This window comes from Canis lupus, chromosome 19 (assembly GCF_048164855.1).
Source record: "Canis lupus baileyi chromosome 19, mCanLup2.hap1, whole genome shotgun sequence".
In the NCBI taxonomy this organism is placed as follows: Eukaryota; Metazoa; Chordata; class Mammalia; order Carnivora; family Canidae; genus Canis; species Canis lupus.
The window spans coordinates 46,805,736-46,824,770 of NC_132856.1; the positions used below are offsets into that span (position 1 = coordinate 46,805,736).

At 49.9% G+C, this 19,035-nt stretch overlaps 1 protein-coding gene across 1 annotated transcript in view; it reads left to right on the forward strand.

The window, feature by feature from the left end:
- The first annotated feature begins 5,970 nt into the window (after positions 1–5,970).
- The window catches only part of UNC13A (unc-13 homolog A), a 64,597-nt gene continuing 51,532 nt past the window's right edge, over positions 5,971–19,035 (forward strand). The window contains exons 1-4 of the mRNA XM_072786799.1: positions 5,971–6,160; positions 15,466–15,495; positions 16,350–16,449; positions 18,332–18,449. Coding sequence (XP_072642900.1) covers positions 6,139–6,160; positions 15,466–15,495; positions 16,350–16,449; positions 18,332–18,449 — 270 coding nt within the window. The 5' untranslated portion in view covers positions 5,971–6,138. The remainder of the gene's footprint in view (positions 6,161–15,465; positions 15,496–16,349; positions 16,450–18,331; positions 18,450–19,035) is intronic.

The window sequence follows — 19,035 nt, forward strand, 5'->3', positions numbered from 1 at the left end:
GTCACCCAGTGGAACCTGCTGATAAGAGTAATTCTCAGCATCCAGATGGTGCCAGCAAATGCTTGCTGAACAAATTGATTGACATCTGATTCATATCTTTCCCCCCTGTGGAGCTTTGTACAGTGCCAGAAACATCAGACATACCCAGTAAAGATTGGGAATTTATTCGATGACCAAGCATGGTTGCCCTGGGTTTGGGGCTCTAGAAGCAGCTCTGCTCATTCCCCATTAAAAAGTTGAGCTCGGGGATCCCTGGGTGGCTCAGCCGTTTGGCGCCTACCTTTGGCCCAGGGTGCGATCCTGGAGTCCTAGGATCGAGTCCCGCGTTGGGCTACCGGCATGGAGCCTGCTTCTCCCTCCTCCTGTGTCTCTGCCTCTCTCTCTCTCTATGTCTATCAAAAATAAATGAATAAATAAATAAATCTTTAAAAAAATAAAAATAAAAAATAAAAAGTTGAGCTCAATAGGTGCTGTGGGTGGGGCTATGCTAAAGCTCTTGGGATAGGAAATGGACAAGTTTGGGCTGTTGGGGATTGCCAGGAGCTCACTGGCTGGGAGGTGTGTGTGTGTGTGTGTGTGTTTGTGTGCACATGTGCACGTATGAGTTTCTTCCTTTTCTTCCTTGTGTGTGTGCATGGACTTGTATTTCTCACCAGTCTGTGTACTATCTGCCATTATATGTGTCTTTCAATGACTTTTCTCTGTGGATTCCATAAGATGGTAAAGAGAGTGAAACATCAGAAGCCAAGAGAAGAGAGATGGAAAGACAGAGAGTAGTATGAATTTGCAGAAGATCTGAGTGTAGATGCATAGTAAGAGGAGTCAGGGAAGGAAGGGGCTGCAGAGAAGAGAGTGCAAGAGAAAGATGGAGGCAGCATGGCATAATTAAATAGAGGGCTGAGATAGCTCAAATAAATAGCTTTGGAAGTAACAGAGCTGTTGGTGGAGCAAAATGGGCCAGTGGGGTTTAAAAATTAATTGGATCCGAATGATCAATTTATCAGAGGCTTTGGCAGATAGAGGGGGATAACTTATGAGCAAAAGAGAGAACAGGAGAGATTAATGCATATCAAACATTGAGAGAATATAATTCACATTAACAGATTAAAGAGGAAAAGTTATACGGGCAACCCAATTGATTCAGGAAATGTAATTGCTAAAATTTGCCACCCATGTTTGATAAAAGCAAAAAATCTTAGCAAAATGGAAATAGAAGTGGACCTCTTTAACTCGATTTTCTATTAAAACCCCCCAGCAGATATCACATTTAGCAGTGAATATTGAAATGTTCTCTTTAAGCTGGGCAGACAAGGCAAGGATGTCAGTTACCATGGTATCTGAGATTGTACTGAAGGCACTGGCCTGCATCCTAAGGCAGGAAAAAGAAACGAAAGTTCCAAGAACTGGTATGGAGGAAATAAAATTGTCTTTTATTTTCTTAACTGCAAAGGAAAAGATTAAGTTGAAGAATTTTATTTATTTATTTATTTATTTATTTATTTATGATTATTTATTTGACAGAGAAAGAGCATGAGCAGGGGGAGGGGCAGAGGGAGAAGCAGACTCCCTACAGAGCAGGGAGCCCAATATGGGGCTCAATGCCAGGACCCTGAGATCATGAGCTGAGCTAAAGGCAGATGCTTAACCGACTGTGCCACCCAGGTGCTCCTAAATTGAAGAATTTTAAATTAAATCCATAGACACAGAAAGCAGATTGGTGGTTGCCAGGGCCTGGGAACAGGAGATGGGTAGAGACTGCCAATGGGGATATGGTTTCCTTTTGGGGTGATGGAAATGTCTTATTACTAAGTAGAAGTAGTGGTTGCACAACATTATAACTGTAAAAAATTGTACACTTCAAAATGGTTAAAATGGTAAATTTTGTTATGTGTATTTTACAGCAATAAAAAAATTTAAAATTAAGTGCTTCCTAGATACTCCTGCTCCAGGAAATGAAGCATAATTCCTCACCATGAGGGTGGGCTGGGCTTAGTGATTTGGTTATAAAGAGCAAAATAGGAAAAGATAAAAAGAATAACTTGACAGTGGATAAACTTGGCAGACAGCATGGGAGATGGCGTTTGCCCAGCTTGGCAGATGATCAAAGTTAACATCCCCTGTGATGTCATGTAGGCATCAGGGACCTTTGGTGACAATGAAGGAACCTGATCTCTGTGATCTTCCCCCTAAAGTCCATAACCCCAGTCTAATAATGAGAAAACATTAGATAAGCCCAAATCAAGGGACTGTCTGCAAAATTCCTGACGAGTACTCTTTAAATACATTGAGGTCATAAATGATAAGGAAAGACTAAGAACTCACAGATAGGCGGAGACCAAGGAGATAGGATAATTAAATATAATGTAGGACCCTGGATTGGATGTTGGACTAGGAAGAGAACATTAGTGGAATGCTGTGAAACACAAAGTTTACAATTTAGTTAATAATAAGTGCAAATGTAAATGTTTTACTTTATTTTTAAAGATTTTATTTATTTATTTATTTATTTATTTATTTGAGAGAGAGAGCACAAGCTGAAGGAGAGGCAGAGAAAAAAGCAGGCTCCCTGCAGCCCCCACAGTGTGGGACTCCATCCCAGGACCCTGGGATCATGACCTGAACCGATGGCAGATGCTTAACCACTGAGCCACCCAGACACCCCTAAATTTTTCCTTTTGACATGTATCTCCTGTAACCACATGTTAGATGGCAACGTTAGGGCAAGCTAGGTGAAGAGTATACAAAAACACTCTATATATTTTTTAATTAAATATTTTATTTATTTATTCATGAGAGACACAGAGAGAGAGAGAGAGAGAGAGAGAGAGAGGCAAAGACACAGGCCTAGTGAGAAACAGGCTCCATACAGGAAGCCCGACGTGGGACCCGATCCCGGGTACCCAGGATCACACCCTGGGCAGAAGGTGGCGGTAAACCACTGAGCCACCCGGGCTGCCCCAAAAACACCCTATACATTTTTACAACTCAATACCTCTACAACTTTTCTGTATATCTAAAATTTTTCCAAAATATAAAATTTATTTTTGGGATCCCTGGGTGGCGCAGAGGTTTAGCGCCTGCCTTTGGCCCAGGGCGCGATCCTGGAGACCCGGGATCGAGTCCCACGTCGGGCTCCCGGTGCATGGAGCCTGCTTCTCCCTCTGCCTATGTCTCTGCCTCTCTCTCTCTCTCTCTGTGACTATCGTAAATAAATAAAAATTTTTAAAAAATATAAAGTTTATTTTAAAAAATTAAGAGCTTTTGTTTAGAAAATGATACCAGAAATAGAATGAAAACAGGACACAAAATTGGAATTTTTTTAAAGTACACATTAAACCAACAAAGGATTCATATCATTTTTTTAAGGATTCATATCTAATAAGGTTAATGAACTACACATCAGTAGGTAATTATTATTATTTTTTTTAAAAATATTTATTTATGAGAGACACAGAGAGAGAGACACAGAGGCAGAGACACAGGCAGAGGGAGAAGCAGGCTCCATGCAGGGAGCCGGACCTGGGACTTGATCCCGGGTCTCCAGGATCACACCCTGGGCTGAAGGTGGCGCTAAACCGCTGAGCCACTGGGGCTGCCCCAGTAGGAAATTATAATCACATTTCATTTATTTTTTAAAGATTTATTTATTTATTTATTTGAGAGAGAGTGAGAGAGCATACAAAGCAGGGAGGGGCAGAGGGAGAGGGAGAGAGAATATTAAGCAGACTACCCTGCTGAGCTGGGAGCCCAGTGATGCCGGGCTCTATCTCACAACCTTGAGATCATGGCCTGAGCTGAAATCAAGAGTCAGACGTCCAACCTACTGAGTCACCCAGGTGCCCCAATAGTCACATTTTAAAAAATGGATAAAAAGGGGCGTCTGGGTGACTTAGTTGGTTAAGACTCCGACTCTTGACTTGGCTCAGGTCGTGATCTCAGGATTGTGAGATTGAGCCCTGTGTCAGGCTCCATGCTCAGCATAGAATCTGCTCGAGATTCTCTCTCTCTCTCTCCCTTTCCATCTACCCCTTCCCCACTCTGCTCACATGTACTCTCTCTTTCTCTAAAATAAATAAATAAAAAAAAAATCTTTTTAAAAATGGATAAAAAACTTGAACAAGCATTTCACCCTAAGTAGAAATCAATAATTACGTGAAAAGGTCCCTCTCAAAAGCAATAAGAATGCAAATCAAAACCAAAATGAAGCACCAGTTCTCCCCCTCCATTTTGGCATGATCCAAAAACTGAGAGTATTCCAAGTGTTGATAAGGGTGTGGAGCAACTGAATGCTTATATGGTACGGGTGTGATAAAAATAGTTGGAGGCATGTCAAAAAACAATTTGATGTTATCTCGTGAAGCTGAGCGTGTGGGTGTCCTATGATCTAACTGTCTAATCCATGTGCACCAGCCTACATTTCTGAGAATGATTATAAAAGTTTTTTTCTAAATAAACTCAAAGTGGAAGCAATCTTAAGGTTCCCCAAATAGAAGATAGATAAATAATCAAAAGTATAGTAAATCCAGAGGATACTGTAAAGCAGTGAAAAATTCATGTATTACAGCCCCATGCAGAAATGTGGATGAATATCAGCAAAATCATGTTGAACAAACAGAAAAGGTTAGTAAGATATGTAATAATTTTATTCTAGTTACATAAAGTCCAAAAACACACAAAACTAAACCACGTGTTGTTTGTTGATAAATATGTGGTAAAACTGTACAGAACTATTGTTCTATTTAGAACAAAAAACAAAATTTGGGATAGTTCTTACTGAGAGGAGGGACAATGAGATAGAGGAGAGGCCATGGGGTCTTTGTGGTGATAATGTTCTTTATTCAAGTGTGTCATTGCTACCCCTTATTCCTTACCTAGAGATAATTGATACGTAATAGAAATTGAAAAAGCAGTGAGAGTTAACAATAAGTGACAATATACATTACTATTCCAAGTTCTTTCAGGTATTAGCTTACATAACATCTGTAATTCTGTGAGGCAAGTCCTTTTATTGTCCCCATTCTGTGGATAGGGAAAATGAGGCATAGAGTGGTCACATGACCACTTGCCCAAGATCATGTTAGGGATTAGAGACAGAGTTGGGTTTTAAGTATAGGCCTCATTTGCAACTGACAAGTCGTATTCATTCTGTATTCATGAAGCTCCTTCACGTGTGCTGGGGGCAAAGGACTCTGTGGGGTTCAGCTTCTAGTGCCATTCTACATAATGAAGATGACACAGTGAACAGGTTTGTAGGACACTGGCACACATGGAACTGCCCAGGTAGATAAGTGGGGACAGGGCTAGAGAGCGGAGATGTGTGGGGGTCAGGGCTGAGCCAGGGGAAGAGTTGGGGGGCTGGGGGAGTCCAGAAGACAGGGTCAGTGTGGGGGAGTCAGGGAAGGCTTCCAGGAAGAGGGGGTGTTCAAACTGGGTATTGATGGATGAATAGGAGTTTGTTAGTTACACAAGGGAGTGAAGGATGGAATCCAGTATGAGTGTGTGCAAAGATCCACAGGCTGAGTGGCTTAAAGAGTGAAAAATACTCAGAAGGAGGCCTAGACAGGGAGTGGCAGAGACAGAGACTGGATAGAGAGAGGCTCAGAGGGAGACACATGACCAAAAGAGACGAGGAGACAAAAAGAGTAACAGAGGGACGCAGGGAGAGAAAGAGAGAGAGAAACAGGCAACAAGACAGACACAGAGTTAGAGGCAGAGGAAAAGAGGGAAAGCCAAGAGACAGCAAAAGACTCCAGAGAGAGCCAGAGAACCCACAGAGAGACTCCAGGAGAGATGGCAACACGCAGAGCCAGTAGGGAGGCTGAGGCTGAGTGGGGCCGTTCTCTGTCCTTTCGGTCCCGGAGCCCTGGGGGCGGGGAGCCCCCACCCGGCGCCGGCCCTTTAAAGCTCCCCCAAGCCTGCAGCGCCCCCGCCCCATCAGGCGTCCCCGGCTCCGCCCGCCGGCCCCACAGCGGCACCACGTCAGGAGCTGTCCGCACCCCCGGTGCTGAACCAAGATGGCCGGCGGCGGAGGCCGGGCCCCGGCGTGAGCTGAGCGCGGGCTGCAGCCCCGGCCATGCCCCAGCCCAGGGGCTGCTAAGCTCTGCCTGACGGAGCCGGCCCGCCGGCGACCCCGGAGACATGTCTCTACTTTGCGTAGGAGGTAGGAGGCGAGGCCGTGGGGCTGGGAACCCGAACTGGGCTCGGGGTCCGTGTGGATGCGGCTGGGCTCCAGAGAGGATGACCCGAGTCCACGCGGCTGGACTTTTGAGAGGGGCGCTAACCCTTGTAGACGCGTCAGGGCGCCGGAGGGGGTGATCCGTGCAGATGTAGCTGCATTTTCAGGGGGTCCTGGTGGGGGTCGCTGGGGGTCCTACGGACGTGGCTGAACGCGGAGGCCCATGTGGACGCCAGCAGGCACCTGAGCCTCTATCCGGATCCCTAGTCTAGACTGGGGAGTCTGTGTAGACCAGGTGTGGAAGAGCTGGGTTGGGTAGTTCGAATGGGTCCTGTAGGGTACTTGGAAGGAGTCCTGTGCAGTGAGCTGGGCTGTGGGTTCTCAGCGACGTGGACTGGGCTCCGAATTCGAATTCGAAGAGGAGTGCAGAGGGAGGGGTCTCCAAGCCCTGGGCACGTAAGATTTGGGTAAGGAGACTTGACCATCAGGACCTCGGGGAGCTCTAGGAATCTTCCAGCCTTGGGTGTGAGGAGTCCTGCGGAGGGGCTGGGGAAGACCCCTCCGTCCTGAGAGGGTTGTGATTGGGGTCTGGGGGCGCTTTTCCCATTAACTCTTCGGACTCCCGAGTGGGGGCTGGGGAAATCGCCTGAGGGCCTCCCCACTCCCCGCCCCCTCCAGCACTCTGGGAACGCGTAACGGGGGGGCCTTCTTCGTCGGGAGCCGACCCCTCCAGGGTGCAGTGCCCGTCTGCGCCCCTCCCGGCATGCTCACCTCACCCACTTTGCGCCGAAGGGAGGGAGGGAGAGGTGGGGTGGAGCTATTTTGGGGCCTGAACGCCATCTGCACCGAGGCCCACGCCCAGGCCCACACTCTGCGTTGGGGTTGGGGGGGAGGAGAACGACACAGGAGGGGGGCATGATCCCTGCCCCTCACTTCTGAGGCTGGAGTGGGAGTGAAGTCAGCCCACCGGTCAGGCGTTCCGGGCATTCCTGCTGAGAACTCAGGCTCTGGGAGACCTTAGGCGGCGACGGTGGTGGCAAACAGGGGCTCAAAGCTTATAGAGGTCTCAACCTTGGGTTTCGAGGACTGGGGTCCATCCCCCCTCATTCACACCTACTCGCCCCAAGAAGGCTGAGGTCGGGAAAGAAGTGTGATGGTCAGGCCTGAGATGTCAGGCTTCGGGAGATCTTAGGCAGCGGGGACTGTGTTGAGACAGAGAGAAAGAGAGAGAGAGGGAGAGCTGAACCCCGGTTTCCGCCTGGACCCCAGGGAACAGGCCCAGAGCTGGGAACCGCCCCCGCCGCCCCTCCTCCTTCCTCCCCTCCCCCTCTGTCGCTCCATTCACAAACCCGGCCCCGCCCGCCGGCTCCCTGCCGCGGCGACTTCCAGAGTGCTGTCGCGCGGGGCTGGGCAGGCGTGGACGCGGGTGTTCTTAAAGGGACAGGGACCTGCTTTCCCTGAGCTCATTCCTGACCGTGGCTGATGGCGACAGAAGGGCCTATAGATTGAAAGCAAACTACCCCCTGACCTATGGAGTTAAGGGAATGGGGAGGTGGAGAGGACCCCCTGGAACCGCCACGGGCTAGGCCTAAGAGAAGGCCGAGGTGAACGTCCAAACCGTGTATTGGCCTCTCTTCCCCTCCTCTAAGTCGTCTAGCAGTGAGGGCGGGGCGGGGCGAGGGGCTGGCCCGGGAGGAGGGGGCCCACGTGAGTGTTCCTGGCTGATTCTCTCCTCTGCTCCTCCCACCCCACCCCATCCTGCCTCACACCCTCCAAGTTGGGTTCCTCTGGAAGGTTTGCCTAGTTGTGTGTGTGTGAGGGAGGGTGAATCTCACCCTTCACTCTGACGCAAACTGGAGGCTGGACTGCGGGGGTGGTGCGAAGGGAGGGGGGAAATAAGAAGAGTGAGGCTTCCAGAAATGGAGGCCTGGGGGAAGAATTGTGTTGGATGATTCTGTGGAACTTACAGGAAGGGAATCACCAGCAGAGTGGAGGGGTGTTGCTGGGAGGGGCAAGGCCATGGGTGGGGTGGGAAGTAAAGCCCTGAGATATATGAGGGATGGAATAACGCTGGGAGAAGCAGAAGGGGAGATCAGAGAAATGGAGAGAGGGTGAAATACAGGGAGGGATGGTGCCCAGAGTGGAGAGGCCAGGGGGCTGAAGGGGTGAATGGGAAGGGAGAGGGGGTAGGGGAGCAGTGGAGCTGGGCTGAGAGGGCTTTCCATGGATCTGAGCTTATTCTTGGGGATGGGGAAATACCTACATCCCCAACCAGAGGCCCATTTACGTTTGCCCATATCTGTATACACATGCACTGAAACGTTCATACACACACTCATTCCATGTGGACAGAAATGCCCAGGATCCACTATGGCTCCAGGAAGACCACATGCCTGTGAATGCAAGCTCTTGGACACATGTGCACATTCATATGTGAACACACACATGTATACAGAACACAGCCATTCTTCCACACAGAAGAAATATATGCATGTGTGTCCACCTGCATGTTTGAGGACATGGATGTATCCAAACATGTTTGATCTACTCATGCCCTGACATACAAGCATGTACTTATGGAAACCCGTTAGGGCCCCCAATCCCAAAAAATACACATGTGTACACACAAGCACATGCCAAGGCCACGTGTATATGTGCATGATGACACTTGCCTGGACATTCAAAGCAGCCCCTTTGAGCAGGTGAATGATGATGTATACACACAAGTAAATAAATACACTTTCCATACAAGTGTATAACACGAACACATATACACACACCATGACATATGTTTCTAATTAACATATCACCTGCAAGCCCTCACATACCTAAACTCATGCATACTAGCATGTCCCACATACTGTCCCACATACTGCACCCCCAACACATGTACAGATCATCACCTGCATTCAGAGGGTATAGGTAAGCTTATGACCTTATACACACACACATACACGTACACATACACCTGCCTGCCCTGGTAACGCTAGCAAATACACACAAACGCAAACTCTTGCATATATACCTGACAGCAACACATAGGAGACCACCTTTTACAGGTCTTGCCTCTGTCCCCTCTCATTTCTTTGTCTACTTGGAGTCCCATTGCCTCCTCCGCCCACCATCCACTTGCTAGGGCTTGGCAGAGTCCTGAGGCTGCAAATACCAAGTGTCACCTGGTTCCTCCACGAATTCATTCATATATTTACTCAGCAAGAATTAGTTGAGCACCTACTCCATACTAGGCACTGTTTCTGGAGACCCAGGGCTATTCCTGGCCTCATGCTGGAAGGGTCAGAGTGGGAGGGACAGGGACAATCTGAGGGAACCAGGGAAGGTGGTGTCCAGGGTTCTGTTCCTTTGGGAAACCTCCTTTTACCCACCCCCACCCTCACCCAACACTTGCCTGTGTTTCAGAAGATGAGGGGGAGCTAAGCAGAAGGGACATGGTGCTCTAGGTGGAGGGAATAGCACACACGAAATCATAGTGGTGGGAATGCTGGTCTAGAGCTTCCTATATGCCTTACAGCATTTTGCCGGGCCACTCAACGTTTTTAAAGGCTCCATAAATATTTGATGAATGAATATTGCATATAATTAGCAGATGCATGTGAGGGTGAGTTTGCCTCAAAACTAATAATATCAACAACAAGCCCCATTTATCCAACAGTCTACAAGTATGGTGTTGACGACTTTAATCTCCATTGCCTTATTTAATCCTCACAGGCACCCATTTTATAGATGAGGAAAACTGAGGCTCAGGGAGGTTCAACAACTTGCTTAGTGCCACAGAGCCAGAGAGGTAGCTGTCTGACTCCACGGCTTACTGGGAGTTGGGGGTGAAGGTTGAGCTTCTTCTTGGAAGAGGGAAGCCAAGTAAGTCTGTTTCATGGGTTAAGAATCTGTCCTGGAATCACCTTCCTTCACCCACTCAATAAAGAGACGTGTCATTTCTCCCCATTCACTGTGGCTTTTCCTCTCTCCTCTCCCAGGAAGGCTTCACAAATCCCTCTGCCCCTGGCTGCCCTGTTTCTGATACCATGTAGCCAGGGGAGTGGGTATCTGGGTCTTTGCTCTCACTATACTCATAGGATAGTCTCCAGGGTTGGCTCTGATTCATCTTCAGGGCTGCAATCTTAGCCCCTTCCCTAACCTGTACCTCGCTTTCCTCCCACATATAATGGGCTTTCTCTGTGAGGTGCCAACCAGTATATCCCTGATCCAGAAGGCCTGGGTTTGAATCCCTAAAACCACCACTTCCTGGCAAGTCCTGTACCCTCTTCTTGCTCAGTGTGCCCATCTGTAGATTGGACACACTAATAACACCCATTGCTTAGGTTTGCTAGAACTCTCCAGTGAGATGAGGCACACAGAGCCCTTGGCCCAATGCCTGGCCTGTGGAAAGGTTCCGTAAGTGTGAGCCAATGACAGGAAAAATCAATGATGGTATTTTTATTAATGGGGACTAAAAGCTTTCTGGAAGGAGGTCCGTGGGTGTAGGACATTTCCTGAGAGCTCACTGCGTTCTCAGGCCTGAGGAGAGCTCAGTAGTATACAGGAGATAAAAAGGCGTGCCAAGTTCATTGGAGGTAAGCGGGCGGGGCCGGGGGTTCAGCACCGTGGACAGAGCAGGGACAGCGTGTGCCGCACCGTGGACAGCGCCCGCCCCGACCGTGCAGAGGGGTCAGATCTCAGGACAGGGCCGTTGGAGGAGGAAATCACGTCATTATTTCACTGAACGCTATTTAATGAGCACCTACTATAGGTCAGGCTTAGTTCTAAGTGGCGGCATCTGGTAAACAACACAGAAAGAAATCCCTGTCAAGGGTCTTGGTGCATTTGTGTTTTACACTGAAGTCTTCTGTCGGGCTCTGGCTTATTTCTGTCAATGGAGGGTAAGCGTCCTTGCTCTCACATGAAAGCCAGTGGGGCCAGTGTCTTTATCACGAAGCTCATGTAGGCCATCGACATCACATATAAAACGGCTCAACATCTTAAAATCAATTTCTAAATTCTTAAAGATTCTATTTATTTTTTAAAGATTTATTATTTTTTTAAGATTTTATTTATTTATTCATGAGAAGCAGAGAGAGAAAGGCAGAGACACAGACAGAGGGAGAAGCAGGCTCCATGCAGGCAGCCCGACATGGGACTCTGGGACTTGATCCCTGGTCTCCAGGATCACGCCCTGGGCTGAAGGCGGTGCTAAACCGCTGAGCCACCCGGGCTGCCCAATTTCTAAATTCTTGATGTTTCCCTTCCCTCCTCCCCAGTCTTGTGTCTTCCGACACCCCATAAGCACATCACGAAGGGGGGCTTTCAGATGCTTCCCTCGGTTGGAATCTACTCTTCACCCGCCCCCATCCCAGACCTGGCAGGTCATCGAGGAGGTGCCCAAAGACCGGAATTCACCTCAATTAGAATCTAGTGTCATCCAGACCCGGGGCACAACCAAATAATACAAATAGTAATGATCCTGGTAATGGTAATGGTAATTGTAAATATAGTGGTCATGAGAGTATAATAATGCCGGTTCTAATAATGATAAAAAATAGAAAGGGGAGCAAGAAGAGGAGAGAATAAGAGGGGAGGAGGTAGGGATGAAGGCTCTGCTTTGCTCCATTTCCCAGATGCAGAAACTGAGGCCCAGAGCCTAGCAGAGCCTGTGGGAGTCCCCGAGCCTGATCCCCTGCTCCCACCTTTCACCAATTCTGCCCTGGCCAGCAACTGCCTGTGTAACCACGTTAATCAGTCCTAATCAGTCCGCGCGGATGCTAATGGGCCCCCCAGGGCCGTGCAGGCAGTGGGCACCTCCCCCACCCGCCACTCCCAGCTGTCGCGTCGCCCACGCCCTCTGTGCCCACTTTATAAATAGCCCTGTGCGTGTGACCAGGAGCTCGCGGGGGGGAGGGGTGGTGCTTCCGCCCCGGTGACCCCGATACTGCAGCTCCGTGCCAGCAGCGCCACGAGAGAGAGCAGGGGGAAAGTGGTAGGGCAGAGATGTGACGACTATGGTGGTGAAGGCGACAGTGACTCGTTTGCTGACAAGGAAGACAGAAGGAGAGGGACTTGGTTCCTTCTCGGAGCCCCACCAGCCCTTCCCTGAGCCCCCTCCTTCCTTTAAACCCCCTCCTCCTCTGAGCCCCTCCCCGATGACACCCGCTCCTCTGCCTTCCTCCACCAAGACCTTCCTCCAGCTCCGGAGCTTCCTTCCCTAGTCCTCTGCCCTCCACCCCTTGCTCCATACCCCACACCCCCTCTGCATCCTCCTCCCCATGCTGCCGAGCCCCTTCCTCAATTCCCCATTTCTCTCTGAGGTCCCCTCTCTCACCCTGAGTCTCCCCCTCCTCCCTCTGAGCTCCCAGTGATGAACATACACTGATGTCCTCATCCTGGACTCACTGAAGCAGCCTGGGAGCTAGAGCCTGGCCTCAGCTGTCAGAGCTAGAGCCCCCGGCAATCACTCCACTGCTGGTGGGCCCCCGTGGAGCTCATTACCTCTGGCCCACTGAGGCTTAAGGAGGAGGAAAGTGGGTAATCTGAGGGAGTGAGAACAAGACAGAGACTGAGACAGATGGGGGAGAAGGGGAGGAAGAGAAACAGAACCAGGAGGAGGGAGACAGAGAGACACTCCATCCCCCACCCGGAGGAGTTGGAGGACAGACCTTGAATGACTGACCTCCCCTCTGAGCTCTATCCCTGGTCTGTAAAAAGGGACACAGAGTAGGAGCTGCAGGCCAGGGCCCAGGCCAGGCTAGGCTAGACACCAACCAGCCCCTCATCTCTCCCTCCAACCCTTGTCTCCCAACTCTGCCTCTCCTTTTTGCTGGCCCTCCCTAGTGGACATCTCCGTGTCTCTTTCTTTCTTTCTGTTTCTCTATCTCTGGTTCTCATGACTTGTCTACCCCCTCATCCTCCTCCCTCTTTTTATTTCTTTCCGCATGTTGATCCCTCCATGTGTTTGTGTCTTCCTCCCTGCCCAACCCCTGCCTCTGCACCACCATCACTTCCACTTTCACAGTCACCAGGTGTTACAAGTGGGAGCTCCCCGAGAAGGGAGGTCTGTAGTTCCTGCTGGGTACAGTCCTAAAGATCCCTGAGCTTCACGCAGCCCCAGGGGTGAGAGGCTGGGTGCTTGAGCTCCCTATGGGCTGAGTGGGGCTGAGGGTGTGAGGGGAGGCCAGTGGGATAGGAGCTGAGCATGCCTTCAAGAGAGGGGCCTTTGCACTTGCAGCTATGTACCTTGAATGAGAAGGTGAGCAAGACAGCACATGGTGACTGATTTTCAGATGCGAGAGAAAGGGAGACAGAGACACAGAGATAAAATACAGTGGGAGATAGAGAGGTAGAGGGAAAGCTAGATCTAGAAAAACAGAGAGAGATGGAGTGAGAGAGAGATGGAGGCCCAGAGAGGGGGATTCACTTGCCTAGGTTCACACAGCACTATAAGCAGAACCTGGCTTCACCTGATTCCATGCTGAACTGGCGCTCATCTCTCCCAATGTCCAGCCAAGGGCTCCCTCTGCACGCTAACCTCCCAAACCCAAATCTGGATGTGAGAGTATGATGTACAACCCATTTGCATTTCAAGTTTAGGTCTTCTTGGGAGGGGTGTTGGCATTGACATAGAAAGGTGATCGTTCTCTTTCCTCTGCAACTCTGGGGAGCTCACTTGGTGCTTCTGGAGGCCAATCCCCCCCACCCCACCAGACACACACACCATCTGTCCGCAACAGGAACAAACAGTATTTACTGAAAAGTATTTAGAACTACTCTACGTCCCCCACCCTTGATGGGAATTCTCTCTTCACCGGTTTCACTCGGGTGCTTTTGCAAGACAGAAATTCAAGCAATGAGGACAGACAAATGAACTCAAGATGGGAAGCCATGGCATTTGCCCAGAAAAGTGCTGAACTTGACTCTCAAAAGAAAAGAATAGAAACACAATTCTGCTTCCAGGAATTTATCCTTCAACTTACTTGCACGTACTCTTCAAGACACACCAAAAAACAGAACGTTTCCACAAAGCGTGTAGAATACTGTCATTTGTGTAGGAAATTACGCACACATGCATATGCGCTTGCTGAATCAGAAACTGTCTATCTCTAGCACTACGAGGAGCTGGTAGTGCTGATTGCACAGGGTGGGATCGTGAGGGTTGGGGTAGAAAGAGCCTTATTCTCATCGTATGCCGATCTCGTTTGCCTTGGCTTTTGTGAAATGGGCGTGTATCGCCTCCCCAAACAAAAATGTTCATTGAAAAGGAGGAAGGGAGATGAATTGTGGAAAGCAGGAGAAAGAGCTCGGTTTGGGAGCAGATACAGAGTGAGGGGTGGAAAAAGATGCTGGGGGCAGCTGCAGGGTGCAAGAAATTTTGAAAGTTTAATATCCTGTGAGAAAAGCCAGTAAAGAGTGGAATTGCTTTAAATCACTTGGGACTGTGGGATTATGTGAACAAGACTGGACCACGTGGAACCCTGACATATATTTGGATTTTGCCTTTCATAAGCAAGTTGGGCTGGGCAGGCTCTAACAACCTTCCAGCCAGGGGTGGGATGTCTCTGTGTGTGCTATGGAGCCACCTCTCTGGGCTGCTCTGTTCCACCTAGCCCAGTCCCCTATGAATATTAGACCTCAAACTCCTGGAACATTTGGTAGGACAAACTGAGCTGGATAATTGGGGGAGAAGTCTCACTGGCCTGACAGGGGGAGGGGGTCACTGGAGATTGTCTTTCTCCTCTCTCTCCCCACCTCTTTCCCTCCCCAGCTGTTCTCTCTCTCTGCTGCAATCTTGGAGGACTTCCTGTGGGAGGCCTCTCCTGTCCCCTACCCAGCTCCTTCTTTTGAATCTTGTTCAATTGTGGGTAAAGGCACAGCTGGAGGTGGGGGAGCTTTGGAGGGGTTTGATGGGGAGGAAGGAGGGGGAGAAATTACTCTTAGGGTCCAAATTTCCTTCAACCCCTAGGTCTGCCTGTGCTCATCTATCTGATGGCTTCTTTTTCTCCCTCTCATCCCTGCCTGTCTCTTCTCCTTCCTGTTTCTCCTCCTCTTCTTGTCTCTTTGTCTCTGTCTCTGATCTCATCTCTCTATCTTGCTTTTGTTTTTGTTTTCTGTTTGGTCTCTTGATCTGTCCCTTTACTCTCTATCTTTGCTTTTCCTCTTTGTCTCTTTGTTTCTATGTCTCTCTCCTCCTGTCTCTCTTGTTATATTTCTATTTTGGTGTGTCTCTGTCTCTCTCTTCTCCCTACTCTCTCCCCATCTCCCTTCCCTATCTCTATCTCTCTCCACAGTAAAAAAAGCCAAGTTTGATGGTGCCCAAGGTAAGTGCCTCTATTCCTGCTCTGTCCTGTGTTGTCTGTCTGTCTGGGTCTTGGAGAGATAGGGGAGGAGGTCTGAGCCAGTGACAGGGGACTTGGGCTACATGTCTTCTGAGCATCACAGAGTGTCAGACTTGGCCTATGATCCCAAAGTCTCCCCAGCCATCTCCTGGAGAATCCAGCGGAGTGGTGCTCACCCTGAGTCAATGGCTCTTCCCAGGATCCTAAGGGACAGGGTGGGGGCTCTTAGATCAGGCTACAGGTGGGAAAAGTGAGGCTCAGAGAAGTGAGGGTAGTTTCTCACAGTCAATTTTCTTCCACTACCTGGGGCCTGTCTTCCCAGCTAAAAACCAAGGTCATTGTACATAGTCATTTCTTAAATTTTTTTTTAAATTTTTATTTATTTATGATAGTCACAGAGAGAGAGAGAGAGAGAGAGAGAGAGGCAGAGACATAGGCAGAGGGAGAAGCAGGCTCCATGCACCGGGAGCCCGATGTGGGATTCGATCCGGGTCTCGAGGATCGCGCCCTTGGGCCAAAGGCAGGCGCCAAACCGCTGTGCCACCCAGGGATCCCTACATAGTCGTTTCTAAGCAGCAAGATTAGGCATCCCAAGAGTCCACATCTTCCTGAACCGAGGCCCTTCCCTTGTGCTCTGAGGGACTGGACGGGAGGGACTTGGGGAGCTGGCCTGGGGTATAGGCATAGAAACAGCTCAGTATATTGGATCTGGTTACTGGACTGTGGTCTCAAGCACTCAGAGATCCTGAGGGATCATAGCAGGGTCATCTAGAGCTTAGGAAGGGGCATGGGGGGTCCCTGAGCCACTGTACTGACTCCTGTTCTCACCACCACAGAGAAATTCAACACGTACGTGACCCTGAAGGTGCAAAATGTCAAGAGCACGACCATCGCAGTGCGGGGCAGCCAGCCCAGCTGGGAGCAGGATTTCATGTTGTAAGTCTGCAGTGACCAGGCTAGCATGGCCTGGCACCTCGATGGTCCCACAGAGCAGAGCTGGACACCTGCATGTCGTCTGGGACTCCACTTCCTCCTCCCTCAGTCCCATGTCCAGCCATCAGCTTTGCCTCCAAAGCACTTCCTAAAGCCAGTTGCTTCCCTTTATCTCCCTGGCCACCAGCCAGGTCCCTGCTGCCCGCCAGCCTCCGCCCCTGGCCTCCTGCTGCTGCCTGCCTCCTGCCTCCTAGCAATCTGTTCTCCTCCAGGCAGTCAGGGGGATATTTTTAAAACTGCAAATCACATCCTGTCACTCTCTAAACTGGCTCATGGCTCATGGCTTGTGAACCTCAGAACAAAACCCACACTCCTCTCCAAGATACCCTCTTTCTAGGCCTGGCCCCTGTGACCTGCCAGTACCTCCCTCCATCTCTCCTGGCTCACTTGCTCCAGCCACCTCCACCTCTGGACCATTCCTCCTACATGTCCAGCTTGTGTCTGTCCCAGGGCCTTTGCACTTGCTCTTCTCACCTCACCCCCTCCCAGCAGGCTCCTTTTCATCCTTCAGGTCTCAGCTGTGTCCCCTCCTCAGGGAAGCCCTCCCTGACCACCATACCCAAAGTGCAATTAGAGAGTAATTTCAGCCCTAGTCACCAATTATTATTTTAGTCATCTGTGTAATTTCTTGACACATTTCTGGCCTGTAGCCCTGGACTGTGAGCTCTAGGAGCCTAGGGTCCAGTTGGTCTCTGTCTCCACTGTGAGTCCCGCTCCACATGCCAAGGACAAGGCCTGGCACACAGTAGGTGGTTCAATAAATATTTGCCTGATAACTAAATGAATTCATGACCTGGACCCTCCCCCCAACCTGGAGCCACTCACGGCCTTGTATTACATCCCATCTTCTCTGATGATGACCAGCAACCTGTGCCATGTCTTCTTCTAAGGCTTTAATTAAATCAAACTTTCCCACAGCCCTGGGATGGAGGATGCTATTCTAATCCTCATTTTACAGAAGAGGAAACAGAGGGCCAGAGAGGCAAAGCCAACTGCTCAGTGTCACACAGCCTATACTTGGCAGAGCTGAGATTTGGACCAGGCATCCCACAAATCCATCCCTGAGCAGAGTTTACCTGGGCACTAGTAGTGGTAGAGGCCATGAGACAACTCAGTTGGAATCTTAGAGCAAATTGGGGAAAGAGGGGAGGAGTTGGCCCTACAATTTTAGGGAAGATGTGAAGGGAGAGAGGCAATGTGGTCCCCAACTCCCTGAAAGCCAGTTACTGAATGATCAGGTCATAGATATATGCAAGGAGAACATTCCTTAAGGTAAATCTTTGGTAAATTGGTGAATTCAGTGAACTGGATGTTCACCAAGGATTTCTCCCAAATCTGCATATTTCCAGGGTGTGGAAAGTGCTTAGAGGTGGTATCATTCATGTTCTCAGGAATGTCCCATGTGATTGGATAGAGGTGAGCCTGGGAAGGTTGGAGGCATCCTGAATGCCCTTATCCTGGGGTGACAGGGAGCCACAGGGGGTGTTTGAGCCTCTTCCTCACTTAGCCAGTATGCTCAGGGTCTGAGGGCTCAAGGAAGGGCCAAGGGGAGTTGGGGGTGCAGGAGATGTGTGATATCTTCCCCCACTCCTTCCTCCCAGCTTGTAGTCCTATTCTGCTGTGATACCCTGAGCATGTAACTTAACCCTTTGGCCTCAGTTTCCCTCTATAAAACAAGAACCACTGTGTTACCTTCCTGATAGGACTCACCCAGGCCTGGGTTTGAATTCCAGTTGGCCATGTGTCCTAAGGCAGGTGAACTGACTTTTCTGAGACTTCACCCCTTCACTCCTACCTCTTCATGCTCCTCCCCGTCTCTCCACAGTGAGATTAACCGCCTGGATTTGGGGCTGACGGTGGAGGTGTGGAACAAGGGTCTCATCTGGGACACAATGGTGGGCACCGTGTGGATTCCCCTGCGGACCATCCGCCAGTCCAATGAAGTGAGTGGTGGACCAAGGGTTGGGGAGGAGTGACTTGGAGGAGCCCAGAGGCCAGTGGCCTACACAACACGAATGTGTATCTCTATCCTCCAACAACATTTGTGATGGTGGCTCTGAAGTAACCAGGGCCTGAACTCCTTCCATCTTGTTGCTCTGCCTTTCTCCCTGGGCAGCTCAGGATGGCTGCTGGAGGATCCCCATGACATCTGCATTGCTGTCAAGGGAAGAAAAGGTGGCGGGGGCGGGGCGGGGGGGCAGGCACCCTCTTGGTTAAGGACCTAACCTGGAAGCTGCTCACAGCACTTCACTCACATCCTATTGGCTAGAACTTAGTCATGTGGACACTTAGCGGCAAGGGAGTCTGGGAAATGTAGTCTTAAGCTACACAGCCCTGGGTCCAGCTAAAAATGTATTTCTATGGAAGGGAGGAGAAGGGGTATTGTGGGTAATTAACACTTTGTGCAGGGGGAAGGCTACAACAGACTGAAGGTAGTAGACAATGACCTTGGCCTCCTCTCTGGCCTCCTGGCCTTTTGTTTCACCCCTTCCACTCAGACCCTTCATGCTGAGCTCAGCAGGATCTTAC